General features: G+C 40.9%; 1 protein-coding gene across 1 annotated transcript in view; it reads left to right on the forward strand.

Annotated features, from left to right (window-relative positions):
* The window catches only part of DOCK2 (dedicator of cytokinesis 2), a 543,298-nt gene that overhangs the window by 133,126 nt on the left and 384,789 nt on the right, over nt 1–25,383 (forward strand). Inside the window, exons 24-25 of the mRNA XM_049874293.1 lie at nt 18,211–18,281; nt 20,815–20,921. Coding sequence (XP_049730250.1) covers nt 18,211–18,281; nt 20,815–20,921 — 178 coding nt within the window. The remainder of the gene's footprint in view (nt 1–18,210; nt 18,282–20,814; nt 20,922–25,383) is intronic.

Raw genomic sequence — 25,383 nt, forward strand, 5'->3', positions numbered from 1 at the left:
AGGTAGGGGTGGCACAGAGGGAGTTTTTGCAGTTGATGCAGTGGGTCCCAAACTTTGCTGCCCATTCGAATCTCTTTGGTGATCTTTAATAAACTCTGATGCCTGGTTACCACCACCAAAAAAAAAAAAAACAGTTGCCGTTGAGTCGGTTCCAACTCATAGTGACCCTATGGGACAGAGTAGTGCTGGCCCATATGGTTTCCAAGGAGTGACTAGTGGATTCGAACTGCTGACCTTCTGGTAGCAATGGAACTCTTAACCATTGTGCCACCAGGGCTCCACCACTACTACCAGACATTCTAATTTAATTGGTATGGGGTATGGCCTGGGCATCAGGATTTTAAAAAACTCCCTAGGTGAGTCTAATGTTCAGCAAAGTTTGGGAACCACTCTACTAAGGGCTTCCTTTAACAAATAATGGGAACCCCTGTGTCGTGTGTGTGCGTGTGTGTGTGTGTGTGTAGAGGGGGACTTTGTCTTGTTTATCACTGTATCCTCAGCACCTAGAATAGTCCTAATACATAGTATGTTCCATAAATATCTGCTGAATGAATGTATGAATGAATGAATGAATGAACAATTCTAGGGCTCTAAGGGATAGGTGTTGAGAGCTCTATATTATACATGAGGTAACTAAAGCTCAAGGTTTTTATAGGTTCCTCAAGACTCCATTACTAGTAAGAGGAAGGGGTGGGATTTCAATCTGTTCCTGCCTGTCTCTAAAGGCCATGCTCTCAACCACTACGTTATACTGCTCATGTAGCACTTACACTGTGCAGCTGCTAAGCTGGGGATATGGATGTCTTTTCCAGGATTAGTTGGGGCTGCAGTCTTATGGTATTCACCTTCCCTTCCGTCTTTCTGGCTTTTAAAAAATCTTCCCCCTCCTCCTAAAACCCTCATCATTTCATAGCAGCATGAGTAACAGGAGCAGGAGATGGTATGAAGACATGGAGGCGAGCTTGTCACTCATCTGAATTATATTGGATTCAGCTTAGCACCCGGTGAGATGCTAGGTACTGTTAGGATATTTAATGACAAGTGGAGGATGGCCAGTTGCCATGAGAGAGGCTATAGGGTCGAGTCAGGTCCAGGATAGGCTCCAAGCAAGCTGGAGTGTGAGGGAGCAGAAATGATGAACAAAAGAGGAAGCCAGTTGGTGCCAGGAGAAAAGAGCGGGTGCCCTGAAGGAGGCAGAGGCGCCATGGAGAGAGACCCCGTGGCCTTGAGAGGTGGAAAGAATAATTTCTGATAGAGCTACTCTTCCTAATTTCAGCATCTGTTTCCTGTGATGACTTACTTATGTGTAATTGAGGTCAGGAATGAAGGGATGAAGGGAGAAAGAAGGTAGAGAAAGAAAGGAAGCAGGGACAGAAAGACGAGCCAGGGAGCTCTTAGGGTACTGATGGGACCTAGGTTTTCTAGAATGTTCTTTATCACCTGAATGACCTTAAGCTGGTTATGTAACTTGTCAGTTTCTCAGTTTCCTCATCTACAAAACTTCAGTGTTTGGGTGAGGATCAAATAAATGTTGTTTCCAAAAGAGCACATTATAAAATGCGATGCAAATGGAGAGAATGAATATGATTATTATGGATTTGGCATAAATCTTTTTATCCAGGTTGTTATTGTCTGGACAGCTGTGGTAGAAGTGCCTCCTTTTTCCTGTGATGTGATCCAGATTAAGATTATTTTCTCCTCAGAGATCTCCACCTCAGAGCAGAGGAAAGGGGCTTCCTCTCTTTTTTAATTTGCTCTAAGGGCTAAATTTAGCTTCAGGGATTTACATAAACCAATGATGCTTTCACCTATTTCTATGGTGTTGAAAAGTTATCAAAGAAGAATATGAAGTCCTGTTCAAATGGAGAGCAGTACCCTTTGAAGGGAATTTAATGCTGTCTTAAGGTGTGTGAGGACGGGGCTGGTAAGGGGAGAGGGATTAAGGTCATGTGATGTTAGCAAACCCCCACACAGGAATCTTCTACAGACTGTGACAGTGGATACAGGAGAAAGATCTATGGCTTTTAAGACAGAAAGACTAGGGTAGGAAATTGGGTGTCAACATTTGGGCTTGTGGCCTTGGGCAGATTGTTTCAGTTTTCCAGGCCTCAGTTCATCCTTCTATAAAAAGGGAACCATAATAGGTAATAACAGGGTTATTGATTGAATTAAATAAAGTAATGTATGTAATGTATATAGAGCCTGTTACACAGTTTAGTTTAAGTAATCTTTATTCATTTATACTGGTCCCTCTTTTCCATCATTATAAAAAAGAACCTTTGATATTTTACTTACACCAGATCCGGAAGGGGATATTGTTGTTCCTAACCTTGTCACATAGGTCGAGTAGTAGCACTTCACCTAGATCAAGAAGCACAGATACATATTTTAAGAATTAACTGTATGAAAAAAAAAAAAAAGGTGGTAAAGTTTCACCTAGTGTACCAACTCAGGTCAAACAGTGCAAGGTGACTTGAGTACTGATTTCTGAATCTGCATGGGAAAGATGCCGTAATCTATTAGTGATGTCTGCCACAGATTTGGAAAGGAACACAGAGCATGAATGCCAGTGATTGACAATTCTTGGTGCAAACTTTATGCTTCTAGCTGAGTAGCAGTTTATGGCAGAAACCCTCATGCATGCCTGCTTTAGTTTGGAGTAGAGAAGAACTGGTTCAAATCTCACCTTTGTCCAATGTGTGTTCTGGGACCACAAGCAAGTGATTTTTTTTTATTCCAAGGGCTCATTTAGAAACTTTCATCAATTTCTCTCTAGTTTTCCTTATTATTCAGAGTTGGCATGAACAGCAGCTCACGTGAAACCGTGAAGAGTTTAAAGCCAGCTCAAAGATGGCAGAATTAGCAATATAATCACCTTCCATATACTGAGTACCTACCATGTGCCAGGGATAAACCTGAGCTCTTTACATGCAGTGCCTTTCATCTTGCCACAAATCTGCAAGGATTTACTCTCTTCAGTGTCCACAGGAGGGTCATAAAGTAAGTAACTCATCCCACATTATACTGATTCATATTGTTTGAGCTAGAGTTTGAACACAGTCAGGTGTCTTGACTCCAAGGTCAATGTTCTTCTTTATGCCACAAAGAAAGTGTTAGGCCAGGAGTTTCTGTGTATTTTTAATATTTGGCTACATGCTTGAAGACCCCTGTGGCAAGCTGAGAAGGTTAACACCAGATAATTGTGAATTGGATGTACCTCAAGTGTGAGTAAATGGCACGTGGTAACCTTAGACCCATCTGACCAAGTTCCTTTAGGTCTGTGATTCTTTGTAATGCATCAATTTGATGATGCAAATATAGTGGCATTCAATGGATAGCTTTTATTGGATGACATGCTGTGTTGGCCATTATGAATGCCACCCATGCTAATGAACCCACTGGAGTGTCCAAGAGGGCAAGGGGCTCCACCTTTTATATTCTTAATGCATAGGGCAGTGGCTGCCTGCAGTAGCAGGAGCTCAAAGATCTGTTGGCTAAAGTTTATTAGTGGTTACCAGGGACAGGAGAGAGGGGGAACAGGGGAGCCATTGTTTAGGAAGCATTGAGTTTCTGTTTATGGTGATGGAAAATTTGGCAGTGATTTTTGGTGATGGTTGCACAACATGATTAATGTAATTGGTGTCACTAAATTGTACATTTGAAAAACATTGAATTGGCAAATATTTTGTTTTATACACACACATATATATACTTTTTTCCCAACAACAACAAAAAGTTAAAAAAAAAAAAAACCTATTGGCCGAATGAATGAAAGAACAAGTATTGACTACCATTTTTATTTTGAGCTTTTTTGTTGTTGTTTTGTTTTTAGCATTTACTATGTATCAAGTGGAAACCCTGGTGGCATAATGGTTAAGTGCTACGGCTGCTAATCAAAGGGTCGGCAGTTTGAATCCGCCAGGCGCTCCTCGGAAACTCTATGGGGCAGCTCTACTCTGTCCTATAGGGTTGCTATGAGTCAGAATCAACTTGACAGCACTGGGTTTTATGTATCAAGCACTGAGCCCAGGTGGCATAGTCGTTAAAATGCTAGGCTGCTAACCAAATGGTCAGCAGTTCATACCCACCAGCTGCTTAATAAAGAAGGATGTGGCAACCTGCTTCCATAAAGGTTTACAGCCTTGGAAACTCTGTGAGGCAGTTCTGCTCTGTCCTATAGGGCTGCTATGAGTCAGAATTGACTTGATGGCAGTGGGGTAAGCACTGAGCTAAAAACTTTACATTTATTGTTAGCTCATTTCTTTATAACAGCCCTACCAGGCAAATACTTTTCTTATTTTACTTTACAGATGAGGAAATGAAGGCTTACAGAAGTTAATTAACTTAACCACAGCTGAAATGTGGCAGAACTGGGATTTCAGTCCAGGCTGTGTGAGTCCAGAGTTTGATTTCCTAAACACTGCAAACAATAGTATAGTTTTATTAAAAATCCAGGCCTCCTGGCCAAATGTTAGGAGGTTAAGAGCTAAACAATAAGCCAGGAACTCAGGACAGGCACAGCTTCTTCGCCTAGGCATAGGCATAAAGGGCCCAAGGACTTTGAATGCCTTTCATCCCTGCATAGACCTGTGTGGGCCCATTTCAACAGCATAGACCCTCATTAGGACAATATAACAGGGTATATATCTGAAGCCTAACTTCACTGTATCAGCTATATGGTGGAGTGGCAGGTTTGTGACATTTCACACCGCTCTGTCCATTAAGCACAGTACTCACCTACCCACATCAGAGGCCTCAGGACTGGTGGTTCCACCCACACCACCTAGCTACCCACGACAAGGGTCCAAGAAGCAGTGGTGCCTTCCAGTCCTTACAGCCAACAGCACTGGGTGCCCATAGTCTTCTGCCCAACCCACTCACCTACATACTCTAGGGAACAAGGACATACTTTCCTCCCAGACACTCAGGCGTGGCTGTCAGCTCCCTGTCTTGCTCTGTGTGTGATCCCCTACTGCAGCCAGATACCTGTGACTACACCAATCACCCCTGCTCAGCTAGGACTGTAGGTGAGAGCGTGCACACTTGGTGACTGACAACCTGGACAACTGAGCTGAATCCATACAAGAAAAGAAAATGGATTCCTGGGCTTATATACCTACTAAGAGATCTAACCAGCTGGTGACAGGATGTTAGAGCTTCAGTGGCACCAATAATCAAAATAGCTCACATGAGCAGCCTATTTGGTCCTGTCAAAACAAAACAAGAAGCTAGGACACAGTAAACAAGCATGAAATAAATATAATAACTTATTGATGGCTCAGAGAAAACAGTCAATATCAAATCACATAAAGGAGCAGACCATGATGGCTTCAGCAAGCTCCCAAAGCAAAGAATCAAGAAATCTTCTGGATGAAGGGAATTTCCTAGAATTACTGAAGGTAGAATACAAAAGATTAATATACAAAACTCTTCAAGAGATCAGTAAGGAGATCTGGCAAAACGCAGAACAAGCCAAGGAACACACAGATGAAGCAACAGAGGAACTTAAGAAGATTATAGAAGAGCATAATGACAAATTTAACAGCCTGCAAGAATCTATAGAGAGACAGCAAACAGAAATCCAGAAGATTAACAATAAAATTTCAGAATTAGACAACTCAATATAAAGTCATAGGAACAGAATTGAGGCAATGGAAGTCACCATTAGTAAGACTGAAGAAAAAGCACTTGACACCAAATTATTTCAGGAAAAATCAGATAAAAGAATTAAAAATGAAGAAACCCTAAGAATTATGTGGGACTCTATCAAGAGGAAAAACCTATGAGTGATCAGAGTACCAGAAAATACAGAGAAAATTGTTGAAGATTTGTTGGCAGAAAAATTCCTTGATATCATGAAAGATGAGAAGATATCTATCTAAGATGCTCATCGAACCCCACACAAGGTAGATTCCAAAAGAAAGTCACGAAGACACATTATAATCAAATTTGCCAAAACCAAAAATAAAGAGAGAATTTTAAGAGTGGCTAGGGATAAACAAAAAGTCATCTACCAAGGAGGGTCAATAAGACTAAGCTCGGACTACTCAGCAGAAACCATGCAGGCAAGAAGGCAATGGGATGACATATATAAAGCCTTGAAGGAGAAAAATTGCCAGCCAAGAATTGTATATCCAGCAAAACAGTCTCTCAAATATAATGGCAAAATTAGGACATTTCTAGATAAATGGAAGTTTAGAGAATTTGCAAAAACCAAACCAAAATTACAAGAAATACTAAAGGGAGTCTTCCGTTTAGAAAATCAATAACATCATATAACAACCCAAGATTAGAACACAGAACAGAGCAACCAGATATCAGCCCAGATAGAGAAGTCACAAAAATAAATTAGAGCTAAAGTGCTTAAAATAGGGAAAAAGAGATGTCATTATGTAAAGATGACAACATTGAAACAAAAAAAAGGGACTAAAAAATGTAATCATAAGTCTTTCATATGGAGAGGAAGTCAAGGTGATAGTAAAAAAAAAAAGATTGGTTTAAACTTAGAAAAATAGGGGTAAATATTAAGGAAACTAACAGTCCTACACATCAAAAAAAAAAAAAAAGGAAAACATACAGACTCAGAAAATACAGAATCAACAACAATGAAAAAGAAAACACATAAAGACAAAACGACGCAGCGCAGAAAATTAAGTGGAACAAAGTAACTGTCAACAACACACCCAAAAAAAGACATCAGACTAAACTCATAAAAAAAAAAAAGCTATCCATAATTACGCTGAATGTCAATGGACTAAATACACCAATAAAGAGACAGTGGCAGAGTGGATAAAAAAACATGATCCGTCTCTATGCTGCCTACAAGAGACACACTTTACAGACACAAACAAACTAAAACTCAAGGGACAGAAAAAATATATCAAGCAAACAACAATCAAAAAAGAGCAGGAGTAATAGCAATGTTAATTTCTGAAAAAATAGGCTTTAAAGTAAAATCCACCACAGAGGATAAGGAAGGCCACTATATAATGATTAAAGGGTTAATACACTAGGCATAACCACAGTGAAAAAACACACTCAAAGACAGGGCTCCAAAATACATAAAACAAACTCTAACAGCATGGAAAAGAAAGATAGCTCCACAATAGTAGCAAAAGACTTCAACACACCACTTTGGGGGAAGGACAGTACATCCAGGAAGAAGCTCAATAAAGTCATGGAAGATCTAAGTGCTATAGTCAACCAACTTGACCTCATAGACATAATCAGAACACTCCACCCAAGGGCAGTCAAGTATACTTTCTTTTCCAATGCACACAGAACATTCTCCAGAATAGACCACATATTAGGGCATAAAGGAAACCCTGGCAGAGTAGTGGTTAAGAGCTACAGCTGCTAACCAAAAGGTAGGCAGTTCGAATCCACCAGGTGCTCCTTGGAAACTCTGTGGGATGATTCTACTCTCTGTCCTATAGGGTTGCTATGAATCAGGATCAACTTGACGGCAACGGATTTGGGTTTTTTTTTTTTGGTTTTAGGTCATAAAGCAAACCTTAACAGAATCTAAAACATAGAAATACTACAAAGCATCTTTTCTGACCATAAAGCCATAAAAGTAGAAATCAATAACAGAAAAATCAAGGAAAAAAAATTTGCTAAACACATGGAAACTGAACAACACCTTACTCAAAAACTGTTGGGTTACAGAAGAAATTAAGGACAGAATGAAGAAATTCACAGAATCAAATGTGAATGAAAACCCATCCTGCCAGAACCTTTAGGACACAACAAAAGCAGTGCTCAGAGGTCAATTTATATCAATAAATGTACACACCGAAAAAGAAGAAAGGGCAAAAATCAAAACATAAACCCTACAACTTGAATAAATAGAAAGAGAGCAGCAAAAGAAGCCCTCAGGTACCAGAAGAAAGCAAATAATAAAAATTAGAGCAGAATTAAATGAAGTAGAGAATAGAAAAACAATCGAAAGAATTAACAAGACCAAAAGCTGGGCCTTTGAAAAGATCAGCAAAATTGATAAACCACTGGCCAAACTGACTAAAGAAAAACAAGAGAGGAAGCAAATAACCAAATAAGAAATGAGACAGATGATATCACAACATACCCAACTGAAATTAAAAGAATGATAACAGAATACTACGAAAAATTATACTCTAACAAATTTGAAAACCTAGAGGAAATGGACAAATTTCTAGAAACACACTACCTACCTAAACTAACACAAGCTCAGGTAGAACAACTAAATAAGCCTGTAACAAAAGAAGAGATTGAAAAGGTCATTAAAAAACTCCCAACAACAAATAAAAGCCCTGGCCCTGATGGCTTCACTGGAGACTTCTACAAAACTTTCAGAGAAGAGTTAACACCACTACTACTAAAGAGCATAGAAAAGGATGGAATATTCCCAAACTCATAACCCTGATACCAAAGCCAGGTAAAGACACCACAAAAAAGAGAAAATTACAGACAAATATCCCTCATGAACATGGACGCAAAAATCCTCAACAAAATTCGAGCCAATAGAATTCAACAACATACCAAAAAAAATAATTCATGATGACCAAGTGGGATTCATACCAGGTATGCAGGGATGGTTCAACATTAGAAAAACAATCAATGTAATCCGTCGCATAAATAAAACAAAAGACAAGAGCCACATGATGTTATCAATTGATGCAGAAAAGGTATTTGCAAAGTCCAACACCCATTCATGATAAAAACTCTCAGCAAAATGGTAATAAACGGGAAATTCCTCAACATAATAAAGGGCATTTATACAAAGCCAACAGCCAACAGCATCCTAAATGGAGAGAGCCTGAAAACATTCCCATTGAGATTGGGAACCAGACAAGGATGCCCTTTATCACCACTCTTATTCAGCATTGTGCTGGAGGTCCTAGCCAGGGCAACAAGGTAAGAAAAAGAAATAAAGTGTTTCCAAATTGGCATCTCTATTTGCAGATGATATGATCTCATACATAGAAAGCCCCAAAGAATCCACAAGAAAAGTGCTGGAAATAATAAAAGATTTCAGCAAAGTAATAGAATACAAGATTAACATACAAAAGTCAGTTGGATTCCTCTACACCAACAAAGAGAATGTTGAAGAGGAAATCACCAAATCAGTACCATTTACAATAGTCCTCAAGAAGATAAAATACTTAGGAATAAATCTAACTAGAGATATAGAAGACCTATACAAAGAAAACTACGAGACACTACTGCAAGTAACCAAAACAGAACTACATAAGTGGAAAAACATACCTTGCTCATGAATAGGAAGACTAAACATTGTGAAAATGTCTTTTCTACCTAAAGCCATCTACAGATACCATGCAAGCCCCATCCAAATTCCAATGACATTTTTTTAATGAGGTGGAGAAAAATCACCAACTTCATATGGAAAGGGAAGAGGCTCCAGATAAGTAAAGCATTACTGAAAAAGAAAAATAAAGTGGGAGGCCTCCAACTACCTTATTTTAGAACCTATTATGCTGCCACAGTAGTCAAAACAGCCTAGTACTGGTACAACAACAGTTGCATGGACCAATGGAATAGAATTGAGAATTCAGATGTAAATTCATCCACCTATGAGCAGCTAATATTCAACAAAGGCCCAGATCCATTAATTGGGGAAAAGACAGTCTCTTTAACAAATGGTGCTGGCATAACTGGATATCCATCTGCAAAAAAATGAAACGAGACCCATACTTCACACCATGCACAAAAACTAACTCAAAATGAATCAAAGACCTAAATATAAAACCTAAAATGATAAAGATCATGGAAGAAAAATAAGGACAATGCTAGGAGCCTTAATACATGGCATAAATAGAATACAAAACATTACTAATAATGCACAAACACCAGAAGAGAAACTAGATAACTGGGACCTCCTGAAAATCAAATACCTATGCTCATCCAAAGACTTCACCAAAAGAGTAAAAAGAGAACCTACAGACTGGGAAAAAAATTTTGGCAATGACAAATCCAATCAGCATCTAATCTCTAAAATCTACATGATACTGCAAAACCTCAATAACAAAAAGACAAATAACCCAACTAAAAAATGGGCAAAGGATATGAACAGGCACTTCACCAAAGAAGGCATTCAGGTGGCTAACAGATACATGAGGAAATGCTCATGATCATTAGCCATTAGAGAAATGCAAATCAAAACTACAATGAGATACCATCTCATCCCAACAAGGCAAACATTAATCCAAAAAAACACAAAATAATAAATGTTGGAGAGGTTATGGAGAGACTGGAACATTTATACACTGCTGGTGGGACTGTATAATGGTACAACTACTTTGAAATCGATTTGACACTTCCTTAAAAAGCTAGGCATAGAAGTACCATAGGATCCAGCAATCCCACTTCTTGGAGTATATCCTAGAGAAATAAGAGCCTTCACACAAATAGGTATCTGCATGTCCATATTCATTGCAACACTTTTCAGAATAGCAAAAAGATGGAAACAACCCAGGTGCCCATTAACAGATGAATGGATACACAACTTATGGTGTTTTCATATAATGAAATACTACACAACGATAAAGAGCAATGATGAATCCCTGAAATATCTCATAACATGGTGAATCTGAAAGGCATTATGCTGAGTGAAATTAGTCAGTTGCGAAAGGACAAATATTTTATGGGACCACTATTATAAGAACTCAAGAAAAGGTGTAAACACAGAAGAAAACATTCTTTGATAGTTACCAGGGTAGGGAGGGAGTGAGAGGGTATTCACTAACCAGATAGTGGACAAGAATTATCTTAGGTGAAGGGAAGGACAACACACAATACAGGGGAAGTCATCACAACTGGACTAAACCTAAAGCTGTTTCCTGAATACAACCAAACACTTCGGGGGACAGAGTAGCAGGGACAGAGGTCTGGCGACCATGGTTTCAGGAGACATCTAGGTCAATTGGCACAACAAAGTTTATTAAGAAAATGTTCTACATCCCACTTTGGTGAGTGGCGTCTGGGGTCTTAAAAGCTAGCAAGCGGCCATCTAAGATGCATCAACTGGTCCCAACCTACCTAGAGCAAAGGAGAATGAAGAACACCAAAGACATAAGGTAAAGATGAGCCCAAGAGACAGAAAGGACCACATAAACCAGAGATTCCATCAGCCTGAGACCAGAAGAACTAGATCGTGTCTGGCTACCACCAATGACCACCCTGATAGGAAACACAACAGAGAGTCCCTGATGGAGTAGGAGAAAAGTGGGCTGACAACCTCAATTTCTAGTAAAAAGACCAGACTTAATGGTCTGACTGAGACTGGAGGGATCCCGGAAGACATGGCCCCCGGACTCTCTGTTAGCTCAAAACTAAAACCATTCCCAAAGCCAACTCTTCAGACAAAGATTAGACTGGACTGTAAGACATTAAATGATACTTGTAAGGAGTTTGCTTCTTAGCTCAAGTAGACACATGAGACTAAATGGGCAGCTCCTGTCTGGACGTGAGATGAGAATGCAGAAAGGGACAGGAGCTGGCTGAATGGACATGGGAAATACAGGGTAGAAAGGAGGAGTGTGCTGTCACATTATAGGGAGAGCAACTAGGGTCACATGACAATGCGTATATAAATTTTTGTATGAGAAACTTAAAAAAAAGAAAAAAGAGCTAAACACTAATAAACAACAGTGAAGATGGACAGATGTTGGGGCCATAGTCATGAAGGCTAGCTGATTCAGGTTGCCTCTTTTCTTTCCTCTTTTTTCATTGTTAATGGTGTAGAATGTTCAAGTAGTCCATACTTAAGAAGTGGCCTAGAGGCAGTCTACTGGACCCTAGAGTAGGGGAAATGAGACACAGTATTTAACAATAGGAGCTGGAGTTTCTCCACGAACCTTTACATGATTCTTTATTTTGCCCCCTTCTCAACCATATACCCCATTGTTCAGGGGTAACACTTGAGAATGGTGAGTGCAGTGGCAGATAGGAGGACATTTTTTCCCAGTGAAGTTGTTGTAGTAATACTGAGAGCTAACACTGATCATTTGATCTTCAGATCAACCCCTTATGGTAGGTAACTTTATTACCTTCCTTCCACTGATGGGGAAACTGAGGCACAGAGAGTTAACTTTCCCAACATCACACTGGTAAAAGTGAGCTGCTGGAGTTGAACTCAGGCGATCTTTCTCTACAGCCTGCCATTTGAAACACTAAGCTTTACTTACTCTTGCTGAGCCTTGGGTGCTAACAGAAAGAGGGGTAGGGAAAGAGAGAGAGAGAAAGAGTAAGCAACTGCCTGGAAATAGCCAGGAGCCAAGTCCCCTTTGAGTTTGAAGGAGTGCACCTGTTTGGTTTTTGTTTTTGTTATTTCATTTTGGTAGCATTTGCTGTGTGCTAGCAGTTTAGGATTATCATTTGTGGTCAAGTTCATCTGGATAGTAATCAGCTCAAGTATCCTCTGTTGACCTCTCTCACTACCAGTGAGATCATTATTGCTTAGTTTGTGTCTGACTCTCTTCTGGAAGGCTGTACCTGCCCTTTGGCAGTTGATGATTAATCGAAGAAATTCACTTGATGCCACATGAGGAACAAATTACACAGCTGGCAAACGTTTTCCTGATGAGTCCCCTTTATATGTGGTGAGGAGGATCCTTAACTTAAGGGACAATAGGAAAACTGTATTTTCTTTTTGGAAACTATCCTCAGAAGGGAAGGCTCTTTGTCTACTTCCCCCACTGAATCAACCTTCTCTCTCCTATCAAAACCTCCTCACTTGCCAAGATGGAATGCCTTCTGCAAAGCATGATGGGAGGTAGTATAGCATACTAGATAAGAGCCATTTGGATAGTTAGGCTCACAGCTTTGCTATGGTACTTTTTTGCTATGTGGTTTCTGGCGAGTTGTTTTACCTCTCTGCGCCATAGTTTCCTCACTGGTAAATGAGATGACTGTATCTACTCACGGAAACCCTGGTGGTGTAGTGGTTAAGAGCTATGGCTGCTAACCAAAAGGTTGGCAGTTTAGATCCATCAGGTGCTTCTTGGAAACCATATGGGACAGTTCTATGCTGTGCTACAGGGTCACTGTGAGTTGGAATCGTCTCAACGGCAACAGGTTTATATCTACTCATAGAATAGTAGTTATTTTTGTTGCTGTTGGTTGCTGTCAAGTTGATTGCAACTCATGACAACCCCATGTGTGCAGAGTAGAACTGCCCCATAGGGTTTTCAAGACTGTGACCTTTCAAAAGCATATCTACAGGCCTGTCTTCTGAGTTGCCTCTGGGTGGGTTTGAAGAATTAACCTTTTGCTAGTAGTCAAGTGTTTAACCATTTGTGCCACCCAGGGACTCTTCATAGAATAGTTGTAGGAACTAAATGAGGTCATTCATGTGGGCACATACAAAATTTCCAGTAATGGTTAATATTTTAAAATTTTATGATTAGTAGTCATCTTATTAGATAGATGTGTTTTTTTAAAATATTATATGTAGTATAGAAATAAATACTATGGAATGAATATTGTGTTACCTGTAATAGAAGTAATAATGACAGTAACAATAATTACAACAGCAAAACAAAGCAGTTCCCAGAAGGCTACCAGGTCTTGAAAACCGAGCTGTTTCTAGTTTCCAGACCTTAGAAACAGGCAAAAAATGTTGGCCTCCCATGGGTCTGATGCTTGAGCTGCGCTGTTTTCTGGGAGCGCTTGGTTGTAGCAACTGATGAACTTGCCCAGTATCACACCAGTCAGGTTTGTCAAGGCCATGCATGGGGAAGCCAGGAGCCCTGTGGCCATTACTGACTGTGACAACAGACTTGGTAAACTTTGTGAGTCAGAAAGTTGGAAAAGAGAAGAGAACCGCAGACGCCTCTCTTCTGTGAGAGCGCCTGGGCAAGATGAAGGTTTAATACTCTGCTGTTGAGTTGATAACACCCTTCGCACCTCAGGGTGTCAGTTACGCAGTTTGCTGTTCTTTATTGACAGATTGCAGGTGGGAAGGTGGGAAGATTAGCTTCTTATGAGACAGCCTGTCTCGCTGCCCAGTCCACCTCTTCCTCACTAACAGCTGAAGTGTTTGTGTAAGGCTCTAGGTAGACTCCTGGTGACTAATATTCTCTAGTATCACTCCAACGCCCTGGAATGATCGGCAGCTCTTGTAAGCGAGCAGCCCGCTGTAGACACTAAAATCTTGGCTGGTTGAGGACTTTGTTTCTGTTTTTATCCTCTCACTTTGGTTTTAATTACAATAAATACAAATCGTACTTTGTCCAAGCACCCTGGAATGGGGCTGGTGCTTGAGAGAGGACATAGGAAACATTTGGCCAATATACCTTTGAGGGACTACTGCATACTGGGCATCATAATTGGAACATGTCATGTTTTATTTCACTTCATTCTCCTTGCCCCACATAGAGATGCTGAGGCTCAGGGGTGAAGAAACGGGCCCAGGCTCACGCAGTACTAGCGGGAGAGCTAGGGTTCATGCCCAGCTCCCTGCGGACCCAGAACTCTATGTTCTTTGGCCTAAGAGTGAATGAAGAAACAGGTTACTACCAGTGCTTGGGTCAGTCTTTTTCAGGATATGTGTGTCAGCGTATAATGTCTCTCTAGAATTTAGAGGTTGTAAACTGGCAGTACTCTTTAGACAGGATGTGGGTTCCACACACCCCATCACTTCTGACTGGCCTCTGCTCATTCCCATGTCGCTCCTTCCAGTTGCTCACCCAACCCTACGGGCATCTGATTTTGTTAGATCTGTTTGGTGTTTCATGATAAAAATGGTCCTTGACTGTCTTAGTCATCTAGTGCTACTAAGTGGGTGGCTTTAACAAAGAGAAGTTTATTCTCTCACAGTCCAGTAGGCTAGAAGTCCAAATTTGGGGCGCTGGCTCCTGGGGAAGGCTTTTCCTCTGTTGACTCTGGAGGAAGGTCCTTGTCATCTGTCTTCCCTTGGTCTGGGAGCATCTTAGCACAGGAACCTCAGGTACAAAGGACGTGCTCTGCTCCCGGCTTTGCTTCTTTGGTGGTATGAGGTCCCTCTGACTCTCTGCTCCCTTCTCTCTTTTATAGCTCAAAAGAGATTGGCTTAAGGTACTATCTAATCTTGTAGATCTCATCAGTATAACTGCCACTAATCCATCTCATTACTTCATTGTGATAGGATTTACAACACACAGGGAAATCACATCAGATGGCAAAATGGTAGGCAAGCTTACAATACTGGGAATCGTGGCCTAGCCAAGTTGACAGATATTTCGGAGGGGCACAATTCAATCCATGACATTGACTGACTAGGTTGGAATGCACTGTGTACTGTAATTGCCTGGAGGAGCATCATAATGTATCCACCGTATTAACATTCTGAGTGGTTCTGCAGTTAAAAATCCTTCACTGGTTTATCTTTGCTTAAGCCAGCGTTGCCTCAAATTGTTTGACTACGAAACCCTTTTCCCTCCACAGAACATTTAACACCATCTGATCGAAGAAAAGTAACCAATAGAGGGTAGTTTTGGAACACGGGCTTCAGAATCTTTTTTCCTCTCATCATCTAGATTTGGAGAAATAAAGACTGAGTTTCTAGACAAAAAAAAAAAAAATTCCAACAGATCTAAACAAAAAGACACAAATTTGACACCATACAGATTAAAATCTTTTATGCAATGAAAGATATTGAACAAAGCTAAAAACAAACAACAGTCAAACATGAAGACAAGCAGGAGAAAATTTTTGCAAAAGGGTTAGTATTAATGGTATATAAAGAATTCTACAAACCAATAAAAAAAAAACTCACAAAAGAAAAATAAACAAAGGATATGAGCAAGCAACTTAGTGAATACAGATGTTTAATAAATATGGAAAAGATGCTCTACTGTGCTAGAAACCAGAGCATTGCAAGTTACAGGTGCAGACTCTGCATCACATTGATACAAATTAAAAAGGATTGTATATCAAGTGTTAGAAAGGGGGAAGTGGATAGTCTCAGAGTTGTTAGTAACAGGAAATTGGTTAGCCCTTCTTCCTGAGGGCATGTGACATTATCTCCTTAAATTTATGTGTCTATAAATTTATATGTATATAAACATGTATCTGTAAATTTTGATGCACTGTTCTGTCTTTAAGCAGTCCATCCTACAGGGATTCTTACAGGTACACAAACATATATGTTAAATATTGTACTACCATATGTTTTGTAATACAGAAAAACTGAAAACAGCATGGGGACCATCACTAAGGAAGGGATGAAAGATGGTTCGGGCTTCCCAACTGACATTGCTGTGTAGTGGTTAGAAAGGAAGGGCGTGTGCTGTATGAAGTGATAATGTACAATCCCAATAGTATATGGTTAACTGAAAAAAGCAAGTTGCAGAAAATACCTAAGATGTATATGCACACACACACACACATCAAGTAAATGCATGGTAAGAAGTGTGGAAGGAAGGAAACTTACCACAGTGTTAACAGTGTTCCCCACTGGGGAACACAGATTGGGGCTGACATGGGGATGTGGAATTTCAGGGACATGTTGAGCCTAATACCCTATCTTATGTGATTTTTGGAAACCCTGGTGGTGTAGTGGTTAAGTGCTACGGCTGCTAACCAAAGGGTCGGAAGTTCGAATCTGCCAGGCGCTCCTTAGGAAGTCTATGGGGCAGTTCTACTCTGTCCTATAGGGTCGCTATGAGTCGGAATTGACTCAATGGCACTGGGTTTTTATGTGATTTTTTTACATCAGGCATATATCACTGACTATTAAAATTTTTTTCAATCATACACAGTAAGAAAAAAAAAAAAAGAATTAAGAATGAAGCCATAAAGAGAAAGTTGCTATTTGACTAAAGGTAGCTGTGTTGCTTAAGGGTTACATGGGGACTGACTCTAAAAGCAAATTGCCTGAATTTGAACCCTGACACTCCCACTAGCTAACTTTGTGACCTTGGGCCAGTGACTTAATCTCCATGTGCCTGAGGTACCTTATCCATGAAAATAGTGTTTCCATTGTAGGGTTGTAATAAAGTTTAGCAAGATAATCTATGAATGGTGTTCACCACAGTATCTACCACATCATAAGCTCTCAGATAACAGTCATAATCATTATTTATGTTAAGAAGCTCAGTTGCTAAGCTCAGTTGCTAATAGCTAAGAGTGTGATCTTTAAGAAAATGATTTTCATTATTTCTAATTTTGTCTGAATGTTAAAGAGTGATACAAGTTGATTGTAGAACACCTAGAATATACAGAAAAATAGAAGGAAAATAAAAAAATATACACTTCCACTAGATTCCTAAACGTTATTCTCCAGCCATGTGACTTAACAACACCTTCTGCTGGAATCGTTGTCTGCCCTGCTGCTTAGCAGAGGTGCTGTCATGCAGAGGATGGGAGTGTCTCAGACCTCTGGATCCATCAGGTAATCTGTATAAAAGAGGGAAGAAAATAATCCACCCAGCTAGTGGAGCAAAGCGTGCCACTATTGTTCACAAAGGGACAGGGAAAAAAATATCAATAACTCGATCTAAGCCATCCTTGCTCCCAGCAAAACAATGCAAGCATACCGTCTTCCTATGTAATTTCCAATAGTCATCGAGTTGACTCCGACTCGTGGTGACACTGTGTGTGTCAGGATAGAACTGGGTTCCATAGGGTTTTCTGTAGCTGACTTTTTGGAAGTAGATCACCAGGCCTTTCTTCTGAGGTGCCTCTGAGTAAGCTTGAACCTGCAACCTCTTGGTGAGCAGTCCAGAGTATTAACCCTTTGTACCACCCAGGGACTCCTCCTATAATAATAAAAAGTACCATTATCGTGCACCCCAAATATGCCCTGCACTCTGCTGGATGACTTACGTGTTTTGTTTCTTATCCTTGCAATCCTGCAAAATAGGTATTGCTTTCCGTATTTTACCGATAAGGAAATTGAGACATCAGAGAGTTTAAGTCTAAAGCCACGTGGGTATTTATGTGTAGAAACGGGATTTGACTGCAGGCCTGTATAACTTCAAGGCCTGAGGTCTCTCTGTCATACATTCCTGCCTCCTTAAAGACAGAAGCTTGTGGTTTCACGTTTGTAACAAAGAAGTGTGTGCTTATGTTTCAGTCTATATAGGGTTCTGAATCGTTGTAGCTGTGCCCAGGATGCAGGGTCATTTTCCCACGTTTCCATGTTTTGTATCCTGCTGCAGAATTTCCCTCTCGCCAACCCAGAGTTGTTGGATGTGTGCATTGCTCATGTTTATTTCACTTCCCTCCCAGGTGGCAGCTTTGAAATACATTCCATCTGTCCTCCATGATGTGGAAACGGTCTTTGATGCAAAGTTGCTCAGGTGAGAGCTTTTGATGTACTTTCCCGATTGCTGTTGGCAAGCCAGGGCTTCAGAGGGAGAGGTAGATTCTTGTGGGGAATTCCAGATGGGCGCTCAGCACAAGGAGGGGGAGAGCATGTGGTAGGAGCTGCATACAGGCCTCTATGGAGGCATGCTTGCATTTTGAATTTGTTGTGCCAGCCTTTGGTGAACACTGAACATGAAATAAGCATCCCTCTTTGGTGCCCACAGAGAATAGAGTATGTAAGTAGGTTGAAAAAGCTCACGTTTGGAGTAACTGTCTCTGTTTCAACTGGTTTGAAGGTTAGTTTGAATTCCAGTCTTTGTCCTGTAAACTCCTAGGATTGCAAATAAAGAACAATCTAAAGATACTTAAAGGGGCTGATGAAGGTGGGCTCCCTTCTGGTTTCTCCTTCTAACCCTATTCCCCTCATAAGATGAACACGTGGTTTTAATCGTGGTTACGCTTTAAAATAAAGCCATCAGAGCCAGATATACCCTCTTCTTAAATTTACTTAAGTTCCCAGATAACATATAGAAAAATTTTTTGACTTTTTTATATTGAAATATTTTTAGATTTAGGGAAGAGTTGCAAAGGCAGTGTGTAGAGAATTCCCATATACCCTTCACCCAGCTTCCACTAATGTTAACATTTTACATAACCATGGTACATTGATCAAAACTAAGAAATTAACATTGGTACATTTCTATGAGCTAAACTCCAGACTTTTAATTAGGATTTCACCAGTCTTCCTATTTCACCTACTTCTCACTTATCAACTACCTCATTATCTGAAGTTTCACATTTATGACAATAGTAAAAAATATACTATCTATTTTCCATGTTAAAATGTGCGTCTGGCAGTAACGGACCCTGAGGTGTGAGGAGAGAGTAATGCTGGCTGTGATGGTTAATGTTATGTGTCGATTGGCTAGATCATGATTCTCAGTGGTTTAGCAGTGATGTAGTGATGTAATTTGGTAGTTATATAATGATGTAGTCAGGAATCATAAGATTAAGGTGATTTCATTTGTTTCAGATTATCTCCTGTGCCCTGAGTGTGGTAGGCTAAAGTAAACCCTCAAACACAGTCTTGGTTAGGCCTAGGCTACCATAATTTTCACGTAATGCCAATTTTTTGCATAACGACCTGGTCTTTGGAACATAACCTTGTTGATAAGTGAGGATAGGGTGTAATGTCATTTTTCGTGTCACGTGGAAGATTTTTGCTAGCTTTGTCATCCTTCTAGTCTCAAGCTAAGCGTTATCTCCTCAGAGATGCTACCTGTGAATACCAAAAACCAAACCCGTTGCCATCAAGTCGATTCCAACTCATAACGACCCTACAAGACAGAGTAGAACTGCCGCATAGAGTTTCCAAGGAGTGCCTGGTGGATTAGAACTGCCGACCTTTATGGTTAGCAGCTGCAGCACTTAACCACTTCACCACCAGGGTTTCCACCAGTGAATATCGTATATAAATTCCTTCCCTCAGCCCTGAACCATTAGTCGGTGATACAACTTCCTGTTTATTTCCTTCTTTGCATGCAGCACATTGTATTAATTTGTTTTTTGCCTGTGAGCTTCCATTAGAGTGTAAGTTGGGATAAGTGTAACTAGGGACAAGTCTATTCTTATTGTGCCCCATTGCTCCCTGCAATTGTCTGCATTTATTAAGTAGGTGCTTAATACATTTACATACTTGAAAGAGTGAATGAATACAGTGAGTTTATTTTAGGAAGTTGACAGGGACTATAATTTTGTTTCAGAAGTATTTTTATTTTTACTCTATTTGGAAAGAGCTATCCCTTTTTTGATGCCCCAGACTGGTTCTAACCTACGGCATATATCTATCCATCTCTCTATCCATCTATCCAGCCACCCTCCCAACCACCCACCTACTGCCCACTGACCCACCTACCTACCCACCTAAGAGCTGTAACTGGACTGGACTGCCTGACAAGTTTCTACCTTACACAGGTTCTGGCTTTTGCAGGTTTTGCTATGTATATCTATTCACTATATACAATTAAATAAACACCTTCTTTAAATTTGAAGACCTAGTAAATCAACTGGTTTGGTAATGAAGTTAGAGACCTGGTTTCAAACCTTTGTTTCTGTGACTTGGGACAGGGGTGTAACCTTGGGAAAAGTATTAATCTTTCTAAACTTGAGTTTTCCACTTGTGAAGTTGGGGTAATTATTTTATCTACCTCATAGAGTTGTGAGGTTCAATGAATGTACATTGTAAAGCTTGTGCCTGGCACATAGTAAGCCCTCAGGGTTATTGGTATTATTTTTACAACTTTTTGAATGCTAATGATGTTCTACACCATCACCAGTTTCACGTGATTAGTGCGTATGTGTATCAGGGCTTACTGTGCACCTGACGCTCTACTAGAGATTGGAGGTGCAAGGGGAGCAAGAGCGATGTAGGTTCTGCCTCCACGCAGCTTCAGTCCAGGGGTGGGCTGCAGGTGTGATGATGTAGGAGACCTTCATCTAACTTGCTGCTGTTTTTCCTCCCCTCAGCCAACTCCTGTATGAGTTCTACACCTGCATCCCACCTGAGAAACTCCAGAAGCAGAAAGTACATTCCATGAATGAGATAGTCCGCAGCAACCTCTTTAAAAAGCAAGGTGAGGGCAAAGTCCTCCCAGGGTGAGAAGTGCTGTGAACCACACATGGTTTTTGGGGATGAATGGCTGGACACAGCAACCTGTCAGGTGACGCACACATCTCTTCTCTGACTCACTTGGTCCTCATAAGCACAAAAAAGAGAAATAGCTGACGACTTGGATATCAATCGTTTATTTCTCCTGAGAAAATAATTAGTGGCAAGTTTGGAGTCATCTACTTTAAGTCATTCTAGTGTAAGGATTTTGTTTGTTTTTTCCCTCCCATATGGTTTATGCTTGCTGTTCTCAACTTGAGGGAAAGTGGGTGGAGTTTCTTTTGGTAGAAAGGAGGAACCTTTAATGCAAAAGTTTTCAAAATTTAGAGTGTAGAAGAATAAACTAGGGGCAGTGGTGGTTTAGTGGTTGAATTCTCACCGTCTATGCAGGAGACCCAGGTGGGTTCAATTCCCAGCCAGTGCACCTCATGTGCAGCCAGCCACCACCTGTCTGACAGTGGAGGTTTGTGTGTTGCTGTGATGCCGAACAGGTTTCAGCGGAGCTTCCAGACTAAGACAGACTAGGAAGAAAGGGCTGGCAATCTCCTTCCAAAAATCAGCCAGTGAAAACCCTGTAGATCACAATGGCCTAATGTTTTCGTGCATGGGGTCACCATGAGTCAGAAGTCAACTCAACAGCCACTAACAACAACAATAACAAGAATAAACTGGCAAGCTTGTTAAAATTCAGATTCCTGGGACCATCCCAGAGATTCTGATTTAGTAGGAATTTGCATTTTTTAGAATTGTAAATTTTTTTTTTAATAAGCAAAGTGTTTAAATGAATCGTAAAGCAAAAGTATGAAAAGGGTCCCTGCAAACCCTGTATGTAGCCACCCCAATCCTTTGTCAGAGGCAACCAAAGATTATAGTTTCTTTTGGTTGCTTCCAGAAATACTCCATGTATAAGCAATCAGATGCATATATATGTTTTCCCTGGTCTTTTTTATATTTTTATGACTCAAGTGGTAGCGTATCATACAACTGCTCTGTACTTAGCCTTTCTTCACTTAATGGTATTTCCTTGGGATCAGGGAATAGCAGTGGATTTGGGCAGAAGTTGTAGTCAGAACTTCTGCTTACTCTAAACTGATCTCTGCTAATGACTGGGTCCTCTGACCTTCATCTACTGGCAAGAGACTTGGGGTTCTCTGTTCCTGAGGTCAGTGAGCTAGATGTCCGCAACTCCTCCAGATATGACCAGACAAGATTTGTGTTTTGTTGTCAGTTGCCATGACTGACACTCCCACTCATGGCGACCCATGTATATATAATAGGAGGAAACATTGCCCAATCCTGTGATGTCTTCACGATTGTTGGTCTGTTTGAGTTCATTGTTTCGGCCATATGTCAATCCATCTCATTGAGGGTTTCCCTCATTCTTGCTAATCTCCCACTTTACCAGACACAATATCCTTCTCTGGCCGTTGGTTCCTCCTGATGACATGCCCAGAGTAAGTGAGTTGAAGCCATGAACAAAATTCTGTGATCTGTAGTTTTTACTGGCTAATTTTGCAGAGCAGGTCACCAGGCCTTTCTTCCTAGTCTGTGTTTGTCTGGAAGCTCTGCTGAAACCTGTCCGCCATGAGCACCCTGCTGGTATTTGAAATACTGGTGGTACAGCATCCAGCATTATAGCAAAATGCAAGCCACCACGGTATGACAAACTGACAGATGGGTGGTGGAGACAGCGTTTAGAAATCAATATTCATCCCACATCTCAACTGCAACAGCACTCTGGTTCCCGACTTCACTCCTATCTACAAAAGTAAAAAAAAAAAAAAAAGACTTTTGGGGGTCAGCAAAAGTTCTCTGTACCCTATAATCAACCCTTTCCAATTTTAAACTCCTCTCTGTCCACACTGGTGTCAGTGATAAAATGAGGAGCAGACTGCTGGAAAGAAGATCAGCCATCACCCAACTGGAATTTATTCAGAGAGTGAAGCCTGAATGTTCATGCAAAATTGCCTGGTAACTACAGAAATATTCAGGAACCACTTCACTGTAAAGGTGATTTTTTCCAAATGCCTGGTGAACATGGTGCATCCAAAATTGCCGTCTGAATCCTATCCCTCGAGTTAAGGGTAGGAGGAGGGCATGGGAAAGAAAAATGTGCCTCTGGTGATTTCGATATTCATGTCCATAGTTTCCTGACCATTTATACAGATGTGTGACAGCAGATTAATTCAATGCATACATGTTTTATTTGTGTGAGATGGTTTGTGCGAGGTAATTGGAGGCTAATCCTGGTAAACCGTGGTTGCATTTCTTGTATGACTGTGCTTTTTTAAAGTGAGACGCTCGACTTTCTGCATCAGAATGAATTGCCCTCATTCTGAAAGCTTTGAAATATTCCTGCCCTTGCCTGCCGTGATGGTCCCTCCCTGGATTTCAGGTGGTGTCATTATAGAGACAAATTGAGTCCCGTCCTAGGGACGTGACAAGGACGACCCTCGCTGCGTATGGCACTGCACTGGCTGCAGAGAGCGGGACCACTTGGCTCTCCTTCATTGTTTGGGCTGCCATCATCATCAGGGATCCCGGCTGAGCGCTGAGGCCAGATGGAATGCTAGCACAGTCCTGAAATGGGCATGTGGTGGCAATTGTGGCCATGTGGATGGCAGAGTGATTCCTGCACTGGGGCCACATCTCCTGGGCTGGATGGTGGTCCCCGAGGGTTAGCACAGTCACAGGCAGGTTGGGCAGTTGCTGCTTACCAGTCCTGCCAGGTGTCCGAGTTTCAGATTTAATAAAAACCCTCTGATTAATATTAATTGACAGAAGACCAGCCCCCACATTGTATACAATTACAAAAGAAATGCAAAATTCTTACCTATAAATACATATAGAGACTAGAATGAGGCAAACCAAGTGCTCTATAGGGACCCGCTTTAAAGAGAATGCAATGTATAGTCCACCTGTTCTTGCTACATAGGTGAAAGCAATATGATCCTATACATATCTTAAAGCTAACTCCTTCCCTGCTATTTATTAATATTTTGCTAAGTGGACCCTTTTACCAAAATGAACCCAAAGGCAAACTTCAGCTCATCCTTCGTAATTCCCCAAGTTCCAGATGAACGAAAGCTTTATTCATGTATGCTCGTTAGGTGTCCATTGCTCTTGAGTAAGTGTCTCTCTGTACACCCTGAAATAAGGTAAGTTTTATTTCTCTGGCCAAGTTTGAGCTATAATGAAATTCCTCCTGTTATTCTCCCCGTGAAGTGTCCTGAGCCTCGGAGACGTGATTTGCTTTGAGCCTACACTCATTTAACTGCCAGATGTGCAAATTGCCTGGAGTATTGTTGATGACATTAGCTTGTACTCACAGCCTTGAACATTTGTACTGACATCAAGCAGAGGGGCCAGAAGGCTTTTAAGCACTTTCTGAAATTTTGGCAGACTACCATTGGCTTATCTTCAGGAGCATCTGATGGAGAAGGGGATGGTTTACTGGTTAAGAGCACTGGTTCTTGGGCTGCACCAGACCTGGGTTTGAGTGCTTGTTCAACCCCTTACCAACTGTGTGGCTATGGGCAATTTACTTATGCTATCTGAACCTCAGTTAGCTCATCTGTAAAATGGGATAATAATAATAGTGTCTGCTTAGAAGGTTGCTGTGTGGCTCAGTGAGACTGATAACGTGTTTCAAGTGTTTTGCACATCGTCGAGCAGGACGTAATGCAGCATCATGTCCTGGAGTCCCTGGGTGATATAAAAAGCTCATATGCTGTGCTGCTAACTGAAATGTTGCAGGTTCAAGTCCACTGACAGGTACCTGGGAAGAAAGGTCTGGCCTTCTACTTCTGAAAAATTAGCCATTAACAACACTGTGGAACACAGTTCTACTGGGGTCACCATGAGTGGGAAGGACTAGATGACAACTGATAAGAACAAAATATCCGCTTATTATTTGTGTTGTGGTTGTTATTGCTGCTGCCCCCTGCAGTTTTCCAAGTTCTATTCTGATCTTCAGATTCCTTGCCATAAGGGAGTCAGTCCCTTCATGTTTGAAAGTTGTACGTAACCCTAAGGCAAGCCTCCTTGCTTCCTTGGAAGCTGCACAGTTTTTCCTCAGGGCCTGAGAAATGTTGGACTTAATAACTAAAAAGGCCTTGGTCTGCATATGCTTCTCATTCTGGCTTGAATGGATTTTTCCCCTTTTATTTCATTTCCCTAGAGTATTTTAGCAAAGGGCCTATGTTATACATGCCTAGAGGAGAAAGTACAGCTAAGAGTAAAATGTTCATGGTTTCTCACTTCATTGTTCACCTTGCTACAGACCTCAACAACATAGTTTTGGACTCTTGACAACCATCTTCTATGACGATTTGCCCCTTGGGGCTGTTTTCACACACACACATACATAATACACAGACTTTTTTTCTTTTTCCTTTCATGGAGGCAATTAGGCTCCATTAGCCTCA

The sequence above is a fragment of the Elephas maximus genome, chromosome 2 (assembly GCF_024166365.1).
Source record: "Elephas maximus indicus isolate mEleMax1 chromosome 2, mEleMax1 primary haplotype, whole genome shotgun sequence".
NCBI lineage: Eukaryota > Metazoa > Chordata > Mammalia > Proboscidea > Elephantidae > Elephas > Elephas maximus.